Consider the following 25,000-nt stretch of genomic DNA (forward strand, 5'->3'; position numbering starts at 1 on the left):
TTCAATGGTGAACAGAATACTAAGACGATAGTTCAAGCCAAACTGGATATTCCCGTCCGATCTCCTCTATTCAGGTTGGTCGCCTACTGTGAGATAGTTTCTTTCAGCAGCAGTCTTCTTCCCAATGCTAGAAATTCCAGGAATTCGAGCATAGGCGAGGTCCCGATTATCGTGTAACCATACGGGGATTCTCGTCTCGCTCACTTTGGACCGTGGTCTCGCGTAAGTGTTTGAAGATCGTAAAAAAAACTCGAACACTCTGAATGCGCTAGAAATTCCGTAGAATTCTAAGCAGTCTGCGAAACCCCCACCGAATTCGTCAAACGATATCGGCTGGTGGTCCTCTCGATTCCCGTAGAAATCGAGAATGGGCAGGATTCCTCCTCAACGACGGGGCCTTACGTCAGGTAGGACCGAAGGTCCCCCGGTAGCGCAGTCCCGAACGTGGGATCCTACAAAGAATCTCTGTAGGATCCTTCCCCTTTCCCTCGTAGCCGTAAGGAGAGAGGGAATGGGGGAGGAATTAGATACTCGCTCGCCTTCCCAGTGGAACTAGCAGTTGGAGAAGAGTAGGAGCAGCCATCGCCTTGCGGCGATGGCCTCTCAGAGTCTGGGAAAACGTATCGTCAGGAGAAAACGTTTCCCGAGGAGGGTTACGAACTCTCACTGTAGGTAAGGGTCTGCGCCACTGTGAACGTCGTCTGGGTGGGGCTGATCGACACCTGACAGGAGAGAGCCGATACCGTCCTCCGACTCATTCCAGTCCTCGTCGAGGTCGAAACCTCTCAGGAGGACCGAAGGAGTATTTAAATACGGTGTCCGAAGACACGTAGAAACGCCGCTGTCGCAGTAGAGGAGGTGGAAGTAGCTTGATCGACCGGCCAGAACTGAGAGAGCCTTCTTGTCCGGAGACGAGAGACACTGGTTCGAGACAGAATCGGCAAGCTCCGATCGCGGCAGACCCACCGTCGGTTTGGGTTCCCTCTCGGCCCCAAAACGACTCGAGCAGAGACGTGGGCTCTGCTGGTGGGAGCGGCAATCCTTCCGCAGGGTCATTATGCTGACGAATCAGCTTAATGACTTCTGCAAATTCCTCTGTATCTCGGGAGTAACCGCGTCTTGCGGAGTAGGACCGTCCAGTCCCTCCAACAAGAACAGATCCCGAGATACTCCTCCTTCAGAAGGAGGAACAGCGGCAGACCCCTGACGGTCGCCTCCAGCTAATTGCGCGTATGTCCTGGTCGGTCCTAGAACCGTGCCTGGTCCATACGGCGTCATAGCGGGATCGCGAGCGGCGCACCTCTCGCGATCACTCATAGGTACCTCGCTCCTCCCGGTGTAGCCCGAGGAGGTTGAAGGTACAGGAGAGGCAGACCTGACGCTCCCCCCTACCCCCCTAGCTCGCTGGCAGGACCAGCGTGCTTGGAGGGCTGCTGCTGATCGTCAACCCGCGGTGGCGATCGAGCAGCAGGCCTAGCCTTGCCGCTCGCCTGGGGCGAGAGGCTTGGCTGAGAACGTCGACGCTGATCTCTAGCGTCAGGCGAGCTGTTGCTGGTTACCGTCTCCGCCCGGTCCCGATGGGAGCGGCGTCAGGTGACCTGCTAGGCTCGCTGTCGCGGTGAGACCGGCGAGCGTCCTCTCGGTGCGTCGAGCTGCTGGTACCAGCCGTGGCTGGTACCGACGGCCGCGGGGACCCCTTCCTCGCCTCAACTCGTGGCTGGTCAGCGACCGTCACGTCAACCCGAGCAGCCAGCTGGTCGCTGCGAGAGCGTCCACTGGCCTGACGAGAGTCGTCTGCACGACTCTCGCCAGTCTTCTGCTCCGCGCTTCGGTCTTGACGGCGAGCGAGCTCGGGCGTCAAGACTTTGGCTGGACGGTCTCCCGCGGAGACCGTCCACTCGGTACTTCTCGCTACGAGAAGCCGAGGCGGATCCTGGTTTAGCGGCAGAACCGCTAGAAACCAGGCGAGAAGTGCCAGCCGAAGCTGGTATTCCTCTGGTCCCCGCTCTTCTCCATTGGTAGAAGAAAAGACGGCCCTGTTCCCGAGGGAGCAGGAGGACCAGCAGAAGAGCTCCCCGAATCGCCGGAGCGAGACGGGCCCTTAGAAGTTCCCGAAGGAGCCTTCTTAGGGGGGAAAACCCGGGTTACCAGCTGGTCGCTGCAAGAGCGGCCGCTGGCCTGGCAAGAGTCACTGAGCGTCCTCTCACCAGCCTTCTGCTCCGTGCCGCGTCTTGGCGCCGAGCGAACTCTGGCGCCGAAACTTGGCTGCACGTCTCCCGAGGGAGAACGTACACTCGGGATCTCTCGCGAACGAGAGACCGAGCCGGAACCTGGCGTAGCGGCATCGCCGCTAGCACCAGGCGAGGAAGTACCAGAGCTAACCGATACTCCTCTGGTCCCCGTCTATCTCATCCTTACGGAAGGGGAGACGGGCCCCGCTCCGAAGGAGCAGGAGGACCAGCAGAAGGACCCCCCGTCCCACCGAGGTGGGACGGGCCCTTAGAAGTTCCCGAAGGAGACTTCTTAGGGGGGAAGGCAGCCTTCTTCTTCTTCGGCTTATGGGCCTTAGAAGTCGAAGGGGTAAGAGGCAGCAGCAGACGATGAAGACGAAGATGACAGCTTCCTCTTCTCCTCTTCCTCGTCAGCTCACGCAGGACAGTCGTCAGGTCCTCCATCCAGGCCGGAGCCGGGGCTATTGCCGAAGCAACACGGCCCGACTGCACCTGTCGGAAGGACCTGGGACTGGGGAAGACACACCGTGGGCAGGACCAGCATGGACAGGCACAGGAATCAGGAGCGACAGGAACAGCAACCAGCTCAGGAGCGGCAGGAACAGCGGCAGCGGTAGACCCAGAAGGGACAGCCAAGCCAACAGCGGGAATCACATCAGCGGCAGGTACGGCAGGCCCAGCGATCGCCTCGTAGAATCATCGGCAGCCAGCGGAACCTGGGTCCTGGCGCCCGGTCCCCGGGGCGAGCTGCTGGAACAGCGGAAGTCTGGGGCAGGCAACACGAAGAAACAGGCGGCGGCGGCAACCCCACCTCGGTACGGCGGCGGCCCTAGTAGCGGCAGACGGCGTCATCGACACAGCATGGGGAGTGTAGACCAGGAGGGGGGGAGCAGCATAAGCGGCCGTGGAAGTAGTGGAGACCGCCCCAGACCTCGCTAGACGCTGCAGCAGCCCGTGGATGCTAGGCACGCCCTGCCTCCGCGGTGGTCCATACCTGTCCAAGGTCGTCTCCCACGGATGTAGCACCTGCGGTAACATAGATAGATTAGTAAGAGGGGTTCCCTCACGCACGGGGGGAAGACATGCCCCACCCCGAACGCAAGGAAGACCCCAAATACAAAATACAACGAAGAAGCTGAGCGGGGGGCAGGAAGGAAGACGAAGAATCGGATACCAAGGGAGTCGCGGGAGAGCTTTCCGACGACTTCCTGGCCGACCTTCGCTTCCCCTACCCCCGCACAGCAGTGAAAAGTAATATGAAAATGAAACAGAATACTGCCCTTGCGATTCACTTCATAGAACTTAAAGGGGAAAAGATCAATTCCCGGGTAAGAACGGAAACTTGATCCAATAATATGATGCTATCATAAAATATATATGAAAATGAAACAGAATACTGCACTTGCGATTTCATTTCACATAAAAATCGTAAGGATCAATTCCCGGGTAAGAACGAAAATTGATCCAAATTAAATTTCATGCAAATAAATAAATGAAAATGAAAAGACTATTGCAATTGCGAATCCACTTTCATTGCATTCTATTATACAAAATTAAAAGGCTCGTGCCGAGCGCAAACACACTCTCGGTAACGAACGCACAGGGCAAACATATAATGAAAAGAGTACTTACATTTTTCAATTACACTCTTTCGCCCAAAATACATGACTCGGTGCGAGCGCGCCCGCCCTCGGCACCGAGGCATAATTCAAGGGTTCAATTCATGAAAAGAGAGGAATCGCCGCATCTACGGCGATAACTCCATGTTGGTTCATAATTAAGTAATGAAAATGAAAACAGTGTACTTACAGTTTCATTTTCAAGTCAAACAAACCATTAGTAGAAAACACTCGCCGCATCTACGGCGATAACTCCATGTTGGTTCATAATTAAGTAATGAAAATGAAAACAGTGTACTTACAGTTTCATTTTCAAGTCAAACAAACCATTAGTAGACAATATAAACAAAGCATACGACGATGAAGCGGGCAGAGAGCGATGACGAACACGTCCTTCACACCCACACGGCCGAAAGCAAAAGTGATTTGTTTACCTCCCAGTCGCGCGGCGTGCGACTGTCGGACAAGCAGTTAACTACCGTTCTCCCCTTGTTCGAAGCTTACGACCGTTTCCAGCTGCCGCTAGCTACTTCCTATTGTTAAAGGACCGATGTTTGTGATTTACGTATCGGAACAAAACTGTCCTTAGAAGGTAATAGTTCCTATTCCTCCACCCAGCAGCGGCAGGCCGGTAGATCACCTGACCTACCTACCTGTAGCGTGTGCCGCGAAATTCGAATTTCTATCGGGGACGACGGAGTCTATAGCTAAGTATATATCTGACAGGGAAGTTGAATGTATGAAACCTCCTTTTTGGAGCTTAAGTAGTCCTCCACCGCCTGTTTGACCAGGTTCGCAATGTCCAGTGCGGGAGTGAGGACCTGGTCCCCCACTGTACCTAGGCTAACTGATGGAGGTGGTGCGGAGGTACTAGGCTCATGCCTAGGCCTAGCTTTCTCGGGCATCAACGCTGGCACTGGTCTCTCAGCGCGACCTAGGCCTTGCGGCATCGAAAGGTCTCCATTGATGCTCCTCCTACGAGCGTTGTGGCTGGCTGGCTTCTTGCGTCGGGTTGCCGCAACTTCTGGAGGGGAGGGGGCCTCCGGCTCCTGCGAGTTGGGTCCCGTTCCGGGCTCCTTAGCACTGTCCTCAGGATGGGAGGGTGAGGCATCAGGTCCGTCACCGGATCCCTCCTGGGCTGGACTGATTGTGCCCGAGAGGAACAGGGGGTTACCTTGGCACCCGGCTGTGTCTCGGTACTGCTATGGTCATACCTATATAGTTTCGGCCTTTAGGCTGGAGGCTGGAACAAGCTCTCGGTTGAAGACCCCTTCTTGTTACGCTTCGAGGCAGGAACATGGATCCCAGCCCCTAAGGTAGCTTCTTTCCTCTTACCTGCTTTCCTAGCCCCCGACGACGAAGGTTTCTTTAGCCTAAGTTTCTTGGGAAGGACACTAGGCTCACTAACTGGGTCCCCCGTTAATAAGGAGGAAGGATTACTAGGCCTAGTGTTCTCCAATTGGGCACTATCCTCCTCACACACGGCCTTAGGCCCCACAGTAGTCGGCCTAGGCCTAGGCTTATCGGCATCAACATTAGCGTCACTGAAAACACTCTTATGCGCCTCATAATAGAGCCTCCACTGATCATTATTCCACTGCGCACAGGTGAACACGATGCATCCGGGGAACATTCAAAAACCCCTACATGCAATACACCACAGATGAGGATCCGAGGTTGGCGAAGGCAAAGATGTACCGCAACGCATGCCATCGGAAACACACACAAATCCTCCCCGAAAAAGAAAAAAAACCCACCATAGATCCGCCTTCCATACTTACAGGGAAGTTAGGATGCTAGGTAATACTAAAGGATAATAAAAGGATAGGAAAAGGGCACTGGGGAAGCACTCAAGCACAGGATGTCAAAGATATATCACGATAAAGAAAGACTACAGTCGGCGGTCATGCGTTGTTTATCTCAAGTCGGGTCAAGGCGGAAGGAGTAGGTGTTGACACGACGGCTACCGCGAAAAGAATGGTATCACAATGACCTACCCAAGCTGGCCCGGGCTCACCCCGCGCAGTTACCCCAGACCCAGGTACAGCGATTCAAGTTTGAACTCTTTGTATGCGGTAGCGGCGCACGTTCCCGCGGATATCCTTTTGTTAGACAACCGACGGTTTGTACTTAGTCGGAACAAAACATGCTTGCACTGTTTCTGAAATGACAATTTGTCGAAAATTGCATTTTTCCTAACTATACAAACCTGAGGTCCTTTAACAATAGGAAGTAGCTAGCGGCAGCTGGAACGGTCGTAAGCTTCGAACAAGGGGAGAACGGTAGTTAACTGCTTGTCCGACAGGTAAACAAATCACTTTTGCTTTTGGCCCATGCAAAATACGCAGAGTGAGGGGTGGCATGAGGAGGGACTATATGTAAAGGACCTCAGGTTTGTATAGTTAGGAAAAATGCAATTTTCGACAAATTGTCATTTGTTCCGATACGTAATACAAACCATCGGTCCTTTAACAATAGGAAGACTCACTTCTTGGTGGGAGGAATCTGAGTCTTTTGATGAACAGACTGGTGTTCGTCCATCCCTGGAATGTCTCCCTGGTCGTAAGAGCGAGGGAGGGATCCAAGCCTCTGTCCGATTGATCGGGGTGTGCACCGCAGGATCAATGGTCAGACCTCTGGGCCGAGTACTAAGAGAGAGGCAAGCGTATCTCTTCGTACCAGCAAGCAAGAACTTGTTCCTGTTTGCAAGAGGCAACATAAAGTATGGGTTGTCTCAAGCTGGCATCCACTTCCTCCCCCTTGTTGGAGGAAGTGGTGGATATTTACTCCTATCCCTAGTGAAAGGGATAGGATGGGGCTCTGTTGAGTAGCTCACCTGCATCTTGTCCTTATCCAGCAGGGTGACGACCGTGTCCCTCTAACCACAGGTAGAGGGGAAGAAAAAGATGGGATGAGGAGCCAGTCACACTCTCATTCACTCATCCATTCTTACGGTCACACCAGGACTCGATGCTGTTCAGCCTGCGAGGGTCTGGGTTCGCTACACAACGTGTTGAGCAGCCACCACGGGTCCCAAGGAAAAAGATCCAAGGACCTGTGCATGTGGTCTGGTTGGACCAGACCCCTGCCTTCAGTACCTGCGCCACGGAGAAGTTCTTGCGGACAAGGCAGCATCTCTTCCTTCATCGAAGGCGGTGAAGTCCATTAGGGAGGATTGTGAACGACTCGAACCAATCGTCAGGGACCGAAGGGTTCTGAGTCTTCGCTACGAAGTTTCGGTACGAAATCGAGCGTCACGGATCCCCGCCCATCCCCTGGATGCTTGACTTCGCAGGAGAAGTCATGCAGTTCCTCAGAGGAAAAGAAGGAAATAGTCGCATGACCTATCCCTCTTCTCTACTTCGGTGATGTCCAGTACCCATACTGGTCTGTCCGTTTGCCACGAAGTCTCTCGCATCCTCCTATCCCCATGCAGCGAAGTTCTCGGTAGTGGATAGGACACCGACACTCCATGGTGGGTGTCGATGGTATGGGTACTGTGACAAGCTATTAAAAAACGAAGTAATGATTGCTCTGTAACAACCGAACTAAGTCAACAGCGTAGTTTCGTAACTGACTCGGGCGCTCTGACAGCTGCCGACTGACTGCGGTTCGGTAGGAGGCAAGTTGTCAAAGCATCCGAGTAAGTCACGTGACCTTCGCCTTTAAAGGGTTGGGTTATGCCGAGAGACCAAACAAATAATGTATTGTTTGTCACCAATGCCGGACAGCGAGGTGATGATTCTCTTAAGGCATGTGCCCAACAGGCGAAAGTCAATTGCCTTCTAGAGACCGAGGTCCCTGAAGGCAAAACATCTCATGGTTGTTGAATCTCAGCTAAGGGAGGAAACAACACTATGTACCGTTGAAGACGAAGGTAGATATTGAATGCAACCTACGTCTTCACATATGAATCGAGAGAAGGATCTCAAGATTCATAACCTGTGCTTACAAATGACTGAAAACGCTAACCGCTATTTCATTGCTGTCCGGTGAGAAGTCGTAGTTGCAATGAAAAGCGGGGCGTTCTTCAGTAATGAAAACACAGGAAAGCCGCCTGAAGAACTGCTTCTCATGGCTGAACATTTGGAAGTAGAGCTGTCAGGTCGGAGAGTAGGCGATGTCTTCTGACACATCTTGTAATTCGGGTTTGAACAATGAACAATTGTACACCTACGAATACGAGATATTTTGAAGACAAACTCAGATGTCTGCAAAATCATTCGCATTATCGCAGTGCGATGCAGCGGGAGACTTGTACAGACTTCTGTTACCGTGCGGTAAACAGAAAGATGAAAGAGTCCAAGAGATATCTCTGTTGAAAATTCTCGCAATGTCGAAGGCGATGGAATCTAGCGTCACAGCAGTAGATGGTCCTTCATTATTGCGAGAATCCCCGTTAATCAGAGACCTAAGTCCATGATTGTTGGGCAGAGATACCGTTCGGTAGTCAATCAAAGCAGGGCAGAGAGAGACATAACTAACCGTGCATCTCGGAGGCCCAGCTGATACTGAGCTGCTATCAGGCAGTTCAATACGCAGTAGTTGAGCCTGAGCTCTCGCTGACTCGTCATCCTGAGTTGCCAGGTAATCCATTATTCCGCGAAGGAATGCGTTCGGCTAGAACTACCGAGCCTAAAAGATATGCTCGAGCAATTATATTTAGGCGAAACGAATTTCGGTAAATATAAAAGTTGAAATGGTGTTGTCGTGACAAAACCATAAGTATATAAAATTGAAACTGAAAACTCCTGGGTGAGGTTGCAGGCAACCCCGATTGCAGTTTAATTAGAATACTTCTCTTCTAAGTCGCAATCCGTAGATAAACTAGGATATGCGCCTACCCCTCGGACAATTCAACTGCTTAGTAGAATCATGTCGCGAGGTTAATATACGTAGTATATTTGTAGGATTCTGAACAACGATCTCCATCCTAAATTCTTTCCTTCAAGAAAACAAAATAAGGATTGGAGATCGACCACCTTCGATCTCTATCAAAAGAGAGAGAGTGAAGGAGAAGTCTTCCTCGAAGGAAAGCTTCAATGGTGAACAGAATACTAAGACGATAGTTCAAGCCAAACTGGATATTCCCGTCCGATCTTCTCTATTCCAGGTTGGTCGCCTACTGTGAGATAGTTTCTTTCAGCAGCAGTCTTCTTCCCAATGCTACAAATTCCAGGAATTCGAGCATAGGCGAGGTTCCCGATTATCGCGTAACAATTACAGTATCGGGGATTCTCGTCTCGCTCACTTTGGACCGTGGTCTCGCCTAAGTGTTTGGAGATCGTAAAAAACTCGAACACTGAATGCGCTAGAAATTCCGTAGAATTCTAAGCAGTCTGCGAAACCCCCACCGAATTCGTCAAACGATATCGGCTGGTGGTCCTCTCGATTCCCGTAGAAATCGAGAATGGGCAGGATCCCTCCTCAACGACCGGGCTTACGTCAGGTAGGACCCGAAGGTCCCCCCGGTAGCGGAGTCCCGAACGTGGGATCCTACAGAGAAATCTCTGTAGGATCCCTCCCCTTTCCCTCGTAGCCGTAAGGAGAGAGGGAATGGGGGAGGAATTGGATACTCGCTCGCCTTCCCAGTGGAACTAGCAGTTGGAGAAGAGTAGGAGCAGCCATCCGCCGCAATCAGAGTCTGGGAAAACGTATCGTCAGGAGAAAACGTTTTCCCGCGGAGGGTTACGAACTCTCACTGTAGGTAAGGGTCTGCCGCCACTGTGAACGTCGTCTGGGTGGGGCTGATCGACACCTGACAGGAGAGAGCCGATACCGTCCTCCGACTCATTCCAGTCCTCGTCGAGGTCGAAACCTCTCAGGAGGACCGAAGGAGTATTTAAATACGGTGTCCGAAGACACATAGAAACGCCGCTGTCGCAGTAGAGGAGGTGGAAGTAGCTTGATCGACCAGCCAGAACTGAGAGAGCCTTCTTGTCCGGAGACGAGAGACTCTGGTTCGAGACAGAATCGGCAAGCTCCGATCGCGCAGACCCACCGTCGGTTTTGGGTTCCCTCTCGGGCCCCAAAACGACTCGAGCAGAGACGTAGGCTCTGCCTGGTGGGAGCGGCAATCCTTCCGCAAGGTCATTATGCTGACGAATCAGCTTAATGACTTCTGCAAATTCCTCTGTATCTCGGGAGTAACTGCGTCTTGCGGAGTAGGACCGTCCAGTCCCTCCAGCAAGAACAGATCCCGAGATATTCCTCCTTCAGAAGGAGGAACAGCGGCAGACCCCTGACGGTCGCCTCCAGCTACTTGCGCATATGTCCTGGTCGGTCCTAGAACCGTGCCTGGTCCATACAACGTCATAGCGGGATCGCGGAGCGGCGCACCTCTCGCGATCACTCATAGGTACCTCGCTCCTCCCGGGTGTAGCCCGAGAGGTTGAAGGTACAGGGAGAGGCAGACCTGACGCTCCCCCTAGCTCGCTGGCAGGACCAGCATGCTTGGAGGGCTGCTGCTGATCGTCAACCCGCGGTGGCGATCGAGCAGCAGGCCTAGCCTTGCCGCTCGCCTGGGGCGAGAGGCTCGGCTGAGAACGTCGACGCTGATCTCTAGCGTCAGGCGAGCTGTTGCTGGTTACCATCTCCGCCCGGTCCCGATGGGAGCGGCGTCAGGTTACCTGCTAGGCTTGCTGTCGCGGTGAGACCGGCGAGCGTCCTCTCGTCGCGTCGTCGAGCCGCTGGTACCAGCCGTGGCTGGTACCGACGGCCGCGGGGACCCACTTCCTCGCCTCCAACCCTGGCTGGTCAGCGACCGTCACGTCAACCCGAGCAGCCAGCTGGTCGCTGCGAGAGCGTCCACTGGCCTGGCGAGAGTCTCTGCACACTCTCGCCAGTCTTCTGCTCCGCGCTTCGGTCTTGACGACGAGCGAGCTCGGGTGTCAAGACTTTGGCTGGACGGTCTCCCGCGGGAGACCGTCCACTCGGTACTTCTCGCTAACGAGAAGCCGAGGCGGATCCTGGTTTAGCGGCAGAACCGCTAGAACCAGGCGAGGAGGAAGTGCCAGCCGAAGCTGGTACTCCTCTGGTCCCCGTCTTCTTCTCCTTGGTGAGAAGAAGACAGGGCCCTGTTCCCGAGGGAGCAGGAGGACCAGCAGAAGAGCGCCCCGAATCGCCGGAGCGAGACGGGCCCTTAGAAGGTCCCGAAGGAACCTTCTTAGGGGGGAAAACCTGGGTTACCAGCTGGTCGCTGCAAGAGTCGGCCGGAACCTGGCGTAGCGGCATCGCCGCTAGCACCAGGCGAGGAAGTACCAGTAGCTAACCGATACTCCTCTGGTCCCCGTCTACCTCTTCCTTACGGAAGGGGAAGGGGGGAGACGGGGCCCCGCTCCCGAAGGAGCAGGAAAAACGAACCAGCAGAAGGACCCCCCCCCGTCCCACCGGGCGGGTGGGACGGGCCCTTAGAAGTTCCCGAAGGATACTTCTTAGGGGGGAAGGCAGCCTTCTTCTCTTCGGCTTATGGGCCTTAGAAGTCGAAGGGGAAGAGGCAGCAGCAGACGATGAAGACGAAGATGACAGCTTCCTCTTCCTCGTCAGCTCACGCAGGGACAGTCGTCAGTCCTCCATCCAGGCCGGAGCCGGGGCTATTGCCGAAGCAACACGGCCCGACTGCACCTGTCTGGAAGGACCTGGGACTGGGGAAGACACACCATGGGCAGGACCAGCATGGAACAGGTTCAGGAACCAGGAGCGACAGGAACAGCAACCAGCTCAGGAGCGGCAAGAACAGCGGCAGCGGTAGAACCAAGAAGGGACGCCAAACCAACAGCGGGAATCACATCAGCGGCAGGTACGGCAGGTGGCCCAGCTATCGCCCTCGTAGAATCATCAGCAGCCAGCGGAACCTGGGTACTGGCGGTCCAGGTCCAGGGGCGAACCTGCTGGACGGCGGTGCTAGCTGGCTGGAACAGCGGAAGTCTGGGGCAGGCAACACGAAGCAAAACAGGCGGCGGCGGCAACCCCCCCTCGGTACGGCGGCGGCCCTAGTAGCGGCAGACGGCGTCACCGACACAGCATGGGGAGTGTAGATCAGGAGGGAGGGGAGCAGCATAAGCGGCCGTGGTAGTATGGAGACCGCCCCAGACCTCGCTAGACGCTGCAGCAGCCCGTGGATGCTAGGCACGCCCTGCCGCCACGCAAGGTGGTCCATACCTGTCCAAGGTCGTCCCCTCCCACTGGATGTACACCTGCGGTAGCATAGATAGATTAGTAAGAGGGGTTCCCTCACGCACGGGGGGAAGACATGCCCCACCCCGAACGCAAGGAAGACCCCAAATACAAAATACAACGAAGAAGCTGAGCGGGGGGCAGGAAGGAAGACGAAGAATCGGATACCAAGGGAGTCGCGGGAGAGCTTTCCGACGACTTCCTGGCAGACCTTCGCTTCCCCTACCCCCGCACAGTAGTGAAAAGTAATATGAAAATGAAACAGAATACTGCCCTTGCGATTCACTTCAAGAACTTCAATAGAACTTAAAGAAAAAGAGATCAATTCCCGGGTAAGAACGGCAAACTTGATCCAATAATATGATGCTATCATAAATATATATATTGAAAATGAAACAGAATACTGCACTTGCGATTTCACTTTCACAGAAAATAATCGTAAGGATCAATTCCCGGGTAAGAGCGAAAATTGATCCAAATTAAATTATGCAAATAAATAATGAAAATGAAAAGAATACTGTATTGCGAATCCACTTTCATTGCATTTTATCATACAAAATAAAAGGCTCGTGCCGAGCGCAATCACCGCTCTCGGTAACGAACGCCTCAGGGCAAAAATATAATGAAAAAAAGTACTTACATTTTTCAATTACACATTCCGCCAAAAATACATGACTCGGCGCGAGCGCGCCCGCCCTCGGCACCGAGACATAATTCAAGGGTTCAATTTATGAAAAGAGAGGAAATCGCCGCATCTACGGCGATAGCTCCATGTTGGTTCATAATTAAGTAATGAAAATGAAAACAGTGTACTTACAGTTTCATTTTCAAGTCAAACAAACCATTAGTAGAAAACACAATATAAACAAAGCATACGACGATGAAGCGGGCAGAGAGCGATGACGAACACGTCCTTCACACCCGCGGCCGAAAGCAAAAGTGATTTGTTCTCGGACAAGCAGTTAACTACCGTTCTCCCCTTGTTCGAAGCTTACGACCGTTCCAGCTGCCGCTAGCTACTTCCTATTGTTAAAGGACCGATGGTTTGTATTACGTATCGGAACAAACTCATAGGTAGTAGGTATGCTACTTAGTTGTCAATCAAGTTTTTTGTAATCAAGTATTTTTTACTAGCTAGCCTTGTGTAAATTTGTATTTTTCGCAATCAAAACATATGCTCCTCAATGCTAATTTTCCTCTTTTAACGACTTTCTGGTCATGGCAAATTCGCCCCATTAATTTCTTATGGTGCGAAAACAAAGGCACACGGACCGAAAGCGATTGCGTTACACTACGGCGGTAATCCGGCAGTAAAACATCTTCATATGTCCAAAAAGAAAATAATAAAGATATATATGTGCATTACGATTATAACAATTACATGAATAGTTGATAACAATCTGCATGAATAACTGGTAAACTGTTCTGCAAGAAAGTTGAGTATAGCAATTCATTTACAATAGGTACAAAAGTCAAGATGTCGTGACGCCATAATACAGGACTTAAAAGAACGTTCTAATTCCGAAAAATTAATACTTAAATTTGAGTCAGAATCGAGTTACTTTTTCAATAACGAATATTTTCAAATTAATCATCATAAATATGTAAAATATTGATGCTTTATTATTTACTTAAATAATCATCTAGTGCACGTTTCGTCGTCGTCTTCTACCAAAACAGTAGTTTCCTTATAAACGTCATGGTTAGGGACCGTGTTCCGATTGTTGTGATGAAAGTGCCACAGCATCTATGGGTTCAAGTGATGTGCGGATTTATCACAGGAAATGGGAAGTTTGTTGACACAAGCAACCCCGCAAACATAGACCAGGCATCAATCTTCTAAAATATTTAAGCGTAAGCTAAGTAAAAATTTCAAAAGCGTTTTGGTGAGATTTGCACTGCATTGGCAACCCTTTTCACTACCCTCTGTTTAAAGCTTTAAATTTGGCCTTAATTTCTAACTTTGGAGAAAATAGTTACTTCGAAAGGAGAGTAGAGGTCTTTAGCTCCGTGTCTCACCAACAAGTTGTGACTGATGCCCATCTCCAGCGTCAGGACGCGTTCTAGCTAAGTACTTTTTCGGAGGGTGGCATGCCGTGACCGTCGGTGTGTTGAGCCAGTCCATGCGGTTGTTTACCTATTCTCTTATTCCATTAATTTCGATATTACCGAGGCTTTTTGTCCAATACCTATTGCCCATTTAGGCTAGGGGGCTCTTAATTGATCTTCTACTTCTAGCTATTTCTTTGATTAATCTTTTTTCCCTCGAATTTATGATGTAGAAAACCATTGCTTTTATTTTGTTATACTACTACTATAGGTAGTACCTATGGTAGCTCAGTCTACCTAGCCTAGCCTATTGCTACCTACGATAGGCTGAAGGATGGTGGTCTTGTTAAGACAGGCCGAATGACGGGAGGTTTATTAGGCTACCTATTAGGTAGGCTAGGTAGGCTACTACCTATATGCTAAAGGGCAGTATAGTAGTTAGGTAGGGTTATGATGCCTACCCATTACCTAGAGGCTAGTAGGATGTAGTAAGTAGTAGACTAGTAGGCTAGGTAGCTTTCGGCTAGCCTAAATAGGTAGGCTAGCTAGGTAGCCTATAGGCTAGGTAGGCTAACTTAGGAGTCCTTTACTAGAAGTCATATTAGGTACTCTCTCACCTAGCTATTATGGCTATCAAATTCGAACACTCAGTAAGTTGATAAGTTGACAGAGAGAAGTACATGACCTAGTTCAACCAAATGGAATTTCAACTACAATATAAGGTGATAAATAAATGGAATAAATGACAAACTTACATTTGACTTATTTAGGGGGTTTTCGTTACACCAGCTGGTCAAATAGATTGTTGTGAAAGTATTCTACGGGTCAGAATTGATAGAACATTTTATGCAGTTCAAGTTTTGGCATAATATCATTCAAAGTATTGAAAAAATTATACTTTCCTTAAGTTATTTCAATGTGATAAAGAATCATCACGGATGTACGTAACTGCAAATCCTCTTTAAAAATTCTTTCAATCAATAAGAACATTATCAACGAAGATAACTTTGAAAAGTAGAATATCGAAAGCTAACTCTTGGTAAACAAAACAAATTACCATAATTTGTGCAATCTAAACAAAATGTTACATGAAATATACATTGAATAAACTATATCTTTCACAGCATAATATGAAACCTTTTTGTAGGTCAAAATTAATTGGGTGCAGTAATCTACCTGGCTTATGTTTTCCCTGAAGCTTACGTAACGCTGAGTAACTAAGTTATACGGCTCACTGGGATTTACAGAAGAAACTGCGTTCCCCAAAATTTTCTATTTCTCCCTCCCTCATTTATATATATATATATATATATATATATATATATATATATATATATATATATATATATATATATATGTGTGTGTGTGTGTGTGTGTGTGTGTGTGTGTGTGTGTAGTTGTGTGTGTTGTGTGTGTGTGTGTGTGTGTGTGTGTGTGTGTGTGTTGTGTTTGTGGTGTGTGTTGTGAGGACAAGAGATTGAGACAAGTATCTGGATTCTGGGTACGGATGCTTTAAATTTAGCTGGCCTTGTCCCAGGACAGGCTTTCCTAGAGCAGCCCGTAAACTTTATTACTGTTGTTGTTTGGGATTAAGCTGGCCTCATGCCAGCACAGGCTCTTGCTCATAGAGCAACCCGTAGGAACCAACTTTATTGCTTGAGAGCTGGGTAGACATTAACCTAGTAGGCTAGTAAGCGTTCCCCCAGCCCAGATAAGCTCGCTGCTAACGAACCGTCATGTTTTTTCTCCCTCTCTTTTTGTAATTAGCGATCATAGCTCTGATGATAGTTTTTCAAAGTTAATATTGATTTTTATGCTTATAATTCATACTGTAGTTAAGTGTAAGAATTTTATAAATGTTGGAATGAAAAAACATTACTGCTATAATTTTATTTCAAAAGACTACATAATACTGAATAAAAATATTATACATACATGCACTATTACTCTTTCGTATGCCAATCTCTAAAGCAAGGGGCTACACACAATCCAACTTCACAGTCCTTACACCAATATGAGCTATCCCTTCTTATGTTGTTCTTCCGGCACTGAGCACAAATCCTTTGTGGCCTCTTCTTTTTATCTGTAGCTGGACAATATTCGGGGAAGTGCCTGCCGATTAGCCGTGAAGGTTTTGCTGTAAGTCGTGGGGGCCTGCGTAAGGGAACAGGTCTTTCTTCTCCATATTTCATAATCAGTCTTTCACTAATCCTCAAAATAAACTCACGTCTTACAACCCTCCCGCCAAGGGCTCTATATGTAACATAGCAATTTAGAACAGACATGTCTAACAAATGTCGAAATACTTTCCTGTGGCATTTCTTCAGTCTATTTCTTGCGGTCAAAAAATGAACCAATAAATTATCAGACAAATCACCTCCGCCCACGTTTGCATTATAATCTGCAACTGCTTTCGGTTTATACATTTCTTTTCCCCTCCTAGATTTCACTTTCATCATAGAATCATCATGCATTGTACTCAGAACACATACTTCCATTTTATCTTTCCATTTCAGTACCATAGATTTTTTCCGGAATTCTGCTACTTTTTCACCTTTTTTCAGTTTAGTTCCTTTTATTTTTGCTGGCACGTCCTTTCTAGTGACCCTTACAGTACCGACAATGTCAGTTTTTTCATCAGCAAGTGCATCTGCCAATGTTGGACTTGTATAAAAATCCTCTGTATATAAACAATAGCCTTTGTTCAAAAGAGGGTCTATAAGAGAGGAGACAATCCTATTAGACACAGGAAGATTCATATACTTTTCCATGTATTGTGTGTCCTTCCCTGCATAAATGAAAAAGTTCCATTTATAACCTGTAGAACTTTCACAAAGTTCATAAAACTTTATTCCAAACCTTTTATGTTTAGCTGGTATATACTGAACCCATGGTAGATTTCCCTTCCATCCTAATAAAGACTCATCAACAGAAACGTTCCTACTTGGGATGTAATTGTTCATAAATTTCTTCAAAATAAGATCAGCGAATGGTTTTATTTTTGCTAACTTTCTTCCTGGTCCATCTGTTATAGTACTATTGTCAACCAAATGTAAGAATTTATGCAACAAGTCAAATCTACGCCCATTCATTACCTTTCGAAAAAAAGGAGAAGAAACACTCTCTCGTGTTGAGAAATACATTGAATTATCACACTTAGAATCAATGCCCTGTAAAATAATTAGACCTATAAAGACTTTCATTTCGCTTGCATAAGTGTCAAACCATCCATGTACTCGTGAATGTGGAGGCAAATGTTCTACATTTTCATCTAGAAATTGCTTTGCAAACCTGTTTGTTTCTTCCACGAGGTAATCAATGATTTCATCATCAAAGAATTTCTCAAAATATTCTAATGGGTTCTCTTTATCTTTAACTGTAAATTTCACACCGGGATCGGCAACAAAATTAAAGGGATCTCTCTCCCTCCCTCTTGGAGTCCAGTCACTCGGCATCGAAAAGTCATATTCACTCCCGCTATCGGAAGAAGAGTTTGTTCCCTCAATATCCTCATCACTGGAGGATTCAGAACTAGAGCTCTCACCATCAAATAGGTCATCAGTATCGGACTCCTCGTCTAGTACTTGATTGATCTCACCTGAAGAAATACGCCTCCTCTTTGGGGCATTCATTGTGAAAGACGCAAAATTCCTATTGTCTTGATAAACGCCCGAAGTACACTGAACTTGAACTCTTGAAGTCTAAAAGAGAAGCAGCCAAGCGACTAGTGAGTTTGAAACTTTGAAAGCGACCACCGAGTCCGACCACCAGAAAAGAGTTGCCAGGTAGCTTTTAGCTCGAGATTCTTGCTTCCGAACAGGACGGAAAGCAGCCAGCACGAGCCGCGAGCCACAGCATAGTGTAAACAAACAAGATGGCTGCTGATGATTGGACGTACTCTCCTGAGCCACTCTTGAACCCACAAACGTTTTTTGTTACTCTTGCATTAACGTAAGTTTCCGAGAAATAACCACTGCAGCGCATCTTGCAACAGTCCGACAATTTCTGGGCGCCATGATGATATCAGATGATCAGTTTTGTTTACTTTTTCCTACGGCTCCTCGAAACCACGAGTTCCTAGTGTGACGATACAACACTTTTGCTCGCGAACATCGGCTGGATGCTGGCCAAAACCACGAGCAAGAAATGACTAGTGTGATACCAGCTTAAACGTATTATTTCGGACTGACGGCTTGACAGTTCACAGTCAAGGCCTTGAGCACAGTTAAAGTCTTGAACGTAATTTCCCATTGAAGGCGGTACCGAGTAGATAGAGGTAAACATATTATTACGTGGGTGATGCTTAATTAACAGGTTAACAGGTGCGGACGGATATTACTAGTACCTGACCCAGGACTACAGAGATCCATGCACAGAGATAGACAATTTTTGTTTTTTTTATGTCGTGAAAAAGGGACGGATCTAAACCTTTTTTTGGCGACAAACCTGCCGCAACGTCAGGTTAGCTTAGCAAGAAGAAGAATCGCAGGATGGATGCAAGCAGTTACGTATTAACGTAACATTCTTTGTGCAATGAAGGTGTGAATCAGGATGAAACTGAACAGAGGAGAAGCGTAGTAATTCCTTCATAGTCAAATTATATTTAAACATTTTTTATTGAAAAATTAACCTCTGTGTATAATTTACAAACAAGAGAGTCACTGTAGGCGAAATCGCCGACATATAGGAAAACCACTACGAATGTTCCAATTTGAATGCTGTAAGGTGAAGCTTGAACTAAATCTTGATAATTATGTAAATTATTAGGGCGTAATTGGTGGACGGGTGGTTAACGATTGAATTGGCTGTTGGTGAGTTCTGGGTTGTCTGCTGGTGCAGTAGGTGTTGGTTGTGTCGGGATGCCAGGTTGCTCTCACCAAGATATGTCAAATGCCTCACAAAAATATGCCAAATTATGCCAAACTCCTCTAACACCCATGTATTCCCGAAAAAAACTATAAAGAAAAGTAAGATTTATGCATTGCCATACAAATAATACAAATAAATTGTCAACTCACTAAATATCTAAAATGGAACAGCAATAACATCATCAAAGTCTTCATTCGCATAGTCATCATTTGCACCTGAGGTTGTAGGTGTAAATGAACTACTAGATGTGGATGCTCCGTCAGATGATCTATACATAGAGTCATTAAACAAACTCAGCATATTCTTTGTAACAATGAAGTTTTTGCAGCAGCTTCCACTGAAGTGCAATCTTGACTTTATTCTTATGACGGCTGACAGTAACTCGGTTGAAAGTTTATTCCTCAGCTTACTTTTCTCATGTGTAACGTATGAAAAGATCCGTTCAACAACTGTTTTACTCAAAGGCAAGCTGTATGCTGATAGTGCTGTAATTGCTAATTCCTTGATACAAGTTTTATTTAAGGCATTCTTGTACTTTCTCGCCCCAGACCAAAATGCTATTGGATCATCAGGGATAATTTTACCTTCAAATTCGTCCTTCCAGTTATTAATTATAAGTTTCTTATATTGATTTGCTACTTTTCCCTTATCAAACTTGTGAATTGCCAAGCAGTGTTTGGAAAAATCACTAAAATCCTCCCTGAAATGACTCAAACACTCACGGGGATTAAAATGATTTACAGAGGAGATTATGTCTAAATTTTCACTCACCCTTTTTTTCAACTGTACATTAGCTTCTATCAAAAGATCTTTACATCGTGATTAAATGGTATGTGTGTCGTCTTGGCATAGATGTGCCTTCTTAACTTCCTGCTCGAATTTTACTCCAAAATCTATCTTTTCTAGCGGCAGTACATTTGATTCTGATGATCTTCCTACTTATACTCTTATTAGGAGTGATTTGTGCAGCTGACGTAGATCCTCGAAAACTTTAGCAGGATCAGCAATTGCAGCTTAGAAAGCTGAATTAACTTTCTCAGTCTTGAATAATAGGCAGCACAAATGTCAAATACAAAAAGTTTCGGCGATCAGCAAGCATTTCATTTAACACTCGTGCGTGATCATTTCTGTCCTTCTCATTTATGACAGAAAAGTAAGCTCGTGCCATTGTGAAAAAATGGAAAACATACTTTTCCCCTTCACCAGCCACCTTGCTGTACTAGGGGTAATGAATTTAGTTGGATGAATATAATCATCATTCATTGCATTAAACACCGTCTGGAAGTCCTCCCTTCTTAGGGTGCTGCACTTGACCCAACGTGCTACTTCTGCCAACAGTAATCCAAATTCGCAGGCAGTTTTTTGAAAATATACTCAGCACAAAGAGCAAGGCTATGACATGTACACTTAATGAAAGTGATGCCAGGTTAAATATTCTTCAAACGAGACAATACAGAATTGTGGGACCCACACACGTTACTTGCACCATCAGAGGCGAATCCAATGCAGTTTGCTAAGTCCACTTTTATGTTGGCAAAAAATTGTCTTATTGCTTTAAATATACTTTTGCCAGTAGCTGTAATAATTTGCAACAAAGCAAGAAATTCTGTTTTCAAAATATTTTCTTTGGTTGAGTAAAACTAACACAAAGACACAAGAGCTTAGAAACTGTCACATCTGTAGATTCATCTATAAGCAATGAAAACTTAACGTCTTTCAACTCTCCAGTAAGTTCCCCAAAGCAAGCCTTAGCAACAACATTTGAAATGAGCTTAGCACACTTTGTTTGATGTAGCAGGGTGTTTTCAAGAGTACTTTTCTTGCTTTACTCCTTGATTATTTCTGTAAAATGATCAACTGATCGAACACTACTATGGCACGCAACTGCTACACTATATTTTATTTTAAACTCTCTTAATCTCATTTTTTTTCAGCAGATGTTCCGAAATATGAGTGAATTGCTTTTTCTTGTTTCTCCACTGCGTCACAATTCTTAATATGCTTAGCTCCTTTCTCGTATAGCACCAACACACTTTTTCTCGTGGAGGCTATAGTGATGTTGCAAACTTTGCAGTGACATGAATTACCTCTGGCTGTCAGCCACTTGAATTCCTTCTCCCATTCTTTATTGTATTTTCTTCCTTCATCGTATGAAATCTTCCACTTTCCCATATCTGCTTCACCAGTCTATAGAGTTTGCAAAAGAAAATGCCCCAAAGCTTATATATATATATAATATATATAATATAATCTATATATATTATTATATATATATTATATATTAATATATATATATTATATATATAGATAATATATATATACATAACAAGCACCACATATAGCAACTGAACTAGATACACACAGGCAAACGACTGATGGTGTATGGGGCTATAGGCCTTGGAACTCCTGTTTGGTGTCATGGTGGGAAACAGACACGGATTATTTGTCTTGAATTCTATCCATTGCACCATCTGTACACGTTCGGTGTGATGCAGTCACATTACCATTAGAAAGTTAAATAATTTTGTCTTCCCTCTAAGAATCAAAACATCTCTCATCCTTTTTAGTGTGAATTTAAGAAATATAATTTATGAATAAAAGTAGCTTTTGAAATATGCCAAAATTATCCCAAATAAGGTTTGGCATATTGATAAAATTTTCTTATGCCAGCCAGACCAAAAATATGCCAATTTGGCATAATTATGCCAAACCTGGGAACCCATTACTAGAGTTTTGACTTGAGTGAGTCTTGAGGCAGAACCTGTGATGGTCAGTAGTGTCGGCAGCGGTCTGTGAAGGCATTGATAGTCAGTTAAGCTGTTTTATTGATTTGTTGTTTAGTTGTTGTTGAGTTTGATATTGTTTGCTTTAGAGTTGTTGTGCCTGTGCTGTTTGATTTGTTGTGCTTATGAGTTCCAGTTGAGTTATATGCGAGTTGTGGTTGTGAGTTGTCGAGGGTTGGTGTTAGTGAGTTATTGTGATTTCTTGGTGTTGTCAATGGGTGTATGTGTTGGCTAGTTGGGTTGTTGATTTTTTTTGTGTTGTTAGTGATTGTTTGTGCAGTGGTCTTTTGTTGTGGTTGTATTCCTTGTTTGTTGTTGAGTTGTGATTGTATTCCTTGTTTGTGGTTTGTGTTGTTGAGTTGTGGTCCTTGGTTTTTGTGTTGTGGGGTTGTTGTTGTTGGTTGTGTGTTTGGTTTGTGACAGTTGTTAGTGTCTCAGCGATCTTGACCAGCGGACAGCACAGCATAGCCTGGAGTATCTGGAGTTGGGTGAGTACATGTGTTTGTGTTTTGTTTTGTGTGTAGGTAGTTCAGTTGTCCTGTGTGTATTCTGTAGTGTAAAGAGGAAAGTGTGACTGAGGGTGAGTTTGGCACCTGGATTGGTTAAGTTTATGTGGGGGGATTTTGCTTGCTTGTTTTATAAGCTTGTAATGCAATAAACTAGTTCCCTCTGTTGACGTCACCAAGTTGTAATCTAAGCCGCTTGAATCACTCAGTGGCATTCTTTCCCAGGACACGAAACTTACAGGTAAGGCGGTTGCATTCCTCTCCTCTGTATCAGCCAGTCATCATTACTATGTATGTGTGTTAAACTTTAGCGTGGTCCATCCACTTTACCATGGGATTTACCTTTGTCTTTGAGCATTGTGTTAATTGTCCCCTTCAGGGACTTGGAGTTTTTTATGACAACCACGTGATACTTAAGTTGTTTGAAATTGTCTAATATTCATGTCCATTCTTGCCTTTTGTGTATATGAGGACAGGAGAGAGAGGCAGGTAACTGGGTACTGATGATTTATTACAGACGAACTGGGTTGACATAGACAGGTGCAGACGGATAAATAGTACCCCGACTCGCACTGAGAGCAGAAATGACTCTGAGACAGTAGATTTGTGTTTTCTTACAGACATAGTACATTTAAAGATAATAAGACACAAATAATGAAATTACGTGAGTTATACATCAACAGAGAGGCTGCAGAACGCTCTAGAGAATGGTTATAGGAACAAAACGACTTGACAATGAAATACAATAAAAATATAGACAAATCATTGTCCTTACAAATACTCCCCCCCTCCAAGATAATGATTATGGAATAATGGTTGGATGAAAAATATCTTGGAGGCAGGAGGTGACCCTGTGTCCTTGTATCACTTGCTGTGGGGTGTTATCAAATTTTGAGTCCTTCGGCGTTGCTGGCTGACAGGATGTCTCCCCTGGCGGTTGCCATGGAGGGTTCTACTGTTGGCTGAGGGTGACCAAGACTGTGGAGGGAGCTACACTGTGTGTGGTGGCGGCTTGGTACAGGCCGTGGGAACCCCCAGGTTAGGCTGAGTTGGGCTGAGGAAGTCCCCAGCACAGCAGCGACGTCTAGCGGGCAGAGCGGAACCACAGGTGAGCAGAGGCACCAGCAGGTCGAGGTAGCCCACAGGTAGTGGCGTCGGCAGGCAGAGGAGACCCACAGGTGCGGCAGCGGTGTTGGTGGGCCGAGGAGGACTACAGGCGATGGCGTCAGAAGGGTGAGCAGGTCCACAGGTGTGGCAGCGATGTCAGGCAGGCCGAGCGAGCCCCAGGAGCAACGACAGCGTCGGGTGGGTAAAGCAGGACCCTGGGTGCAGCAGCAGTGTCAGGAGGTTGCCTGGGGACTCGCAAGTGCAGCAATGGCGCCTAGGGAAGAACTGAGGAGGGCCTGCAGGTTCGGTTGGTTGAGATTATATCTGGCGTCCCCCGGTTGAGGCAAAGGAGGCTGCAACATCAAATGGGTGTTTCTGGACCGCCACCTGATTTTGTGTTGGCTAACTGGCTAACCAGCACCCAGCTACCCATCCTCATGGCGTGTCTCGCTCACAGAAACGGACGAAACCGCTCAAAAATCCCTAAACACACCTGAGGAAGGTGTGCCATGTTGAGTCTGCTAAAGGCATTGGTTCATCCGCGGAAATGAGCTTTCAGAGACCTAATCTGTGGTGACGTATTGAGTCTGCTAAAGGTTCTCTGAAGGTGAGTGACTGTAATTAGTCTATTAAAGGCAGGGCCTAAACCAATGAGTCACTGTTCAATCTGGGAGGTCACCAGTTATGAGGACAGGAAAGAGAGGCAGGTAACTGGGTACTGATGATTTATTACAGACGAACTTGGTTGACATAGACAGGTGTGGACGAATAAGTAGTATCGACTCACACCGAGAGCAGAAATGATTCTGAGACAGTAGATTTGTGTTTTCTTACAGACATACATTTAAAGATAATAAGATATACAAATAATGAAATTACATGAGTTATATATCGGTGGAAAGGCCACGGAACGTTCTGTAAAATGGTTAAAGGAACAGCGCAGCTTGATGATGAGATACAATAAAAATATAGAAAAAGCATTATCCTTACAAGTAAGTGTGGGGAATTGTTATTGTGTTAAGACTATTTATTTTTTGTAATAAAATTTTTTAAATTTTGGCCTTGCCTGTTCAACCCTCCACCGAATAGTAGTAGCATTGTCTAAATGTTCTTGTCATCAACCTGTAACATCTGGGTGTTGAATCGGTAAAAAGACATATTCTGTGCACATACTTGATATTTAGACATCAATCAAAAGGCCGGAGAATTCTCTACAGACTGATACAGAATAGAAAAATGACAAGTTATTAATATACATGAAATATTGTAAAAGATGTTGTCCTTACAAGTATTCCCTCCCCAAGACAATTATTATGGAATAATGATTGGAAGAAAAAATAGGTAAGGACTTCTAGTCGCGGTAGCGTTTCAAGGGCAGGAGTTGACCCAGTTGTCGCAAATTACTTTGCGACTGACTTAGCAGTTCGTGCCTGATGTAAGTGGCTGATAGTCCTACCTTAGGAGCTAAGCTCCAGCCTTTGCACAAGGACAACTTGACTAAAAACACATCTGAGTTTTGCAATTTTATTACAAATAATAAAGAATCTATGCTCATATCTATACTTTAAGCATATGCACAAATGCAACAATAGGGGTGTATCACTCTTACTCTAACACAAAGTGTTGCGTGGGCACACGACCACGAGAACCATAAAAAAATG

The 25,000-nt window shown here is 46.6% G+C and overlaps 2 protein-coding genes across 5 annotated transcripts in view; both read right to left on the reverse strand.

Annotated features, from left to right (window-relative positions):
* LOC135196935 (coiled-coil domain-containing protein 124-like) overlaps window positions 1-16,122 on the reverse strand; it is an 85,667-nt gene extending 69,545 nt beyond the window's left edge. The window contains exon 1 of one of the 4 annotated variants that reach the window (XM_064223778.1): window positions 16,010-16,122. The gene's annotated coding sequence lies outside the window, so the exon portion shown is untranslated. Of the gene's footprint in view, window positions 1-14,829; window positions 14,988-15,250; window positions 15,332-16,009 lie in introns of those variants that run through there. The other 3 variants (XM_064223776.1, XM_064223775.1, XM_064223777.1) reach the window with 3 other exon arrangements.
* LOC135196533 (piggyBac transposable element-derived protein 4-like) lies at window positions 16,018-17,706 on the reverse strand. The gene has a single exon (XM_064223381.1). The coding sequence runs from the start codon at window positions 17,704-17,706 to the stop codon at window positions 16,018-16,020; it is 1,689 nt and encodes a 562-aa protein (XP_064079451.1).
* Between the last annotated feature and the right edge of the window lie 7,294 nt (window positions 17,707-25,000).

This window comes from Macrobrachium nipponense, chromosome 18 (genome assembly GCF_015104395.2).
Source record: "Macrobrachium nipponense isolate FS-2020 chromosome 18, ASM1510439v2, whole genome shotgun sequence".
NCBI classification, from domain to species: domain Eukaryota; kingdom Metazoa; phylum Arthropoda; class Malacostraca; order Decapoda; family Palaemonidae; genus Macrobrachium; species Macrobrachium nipponense.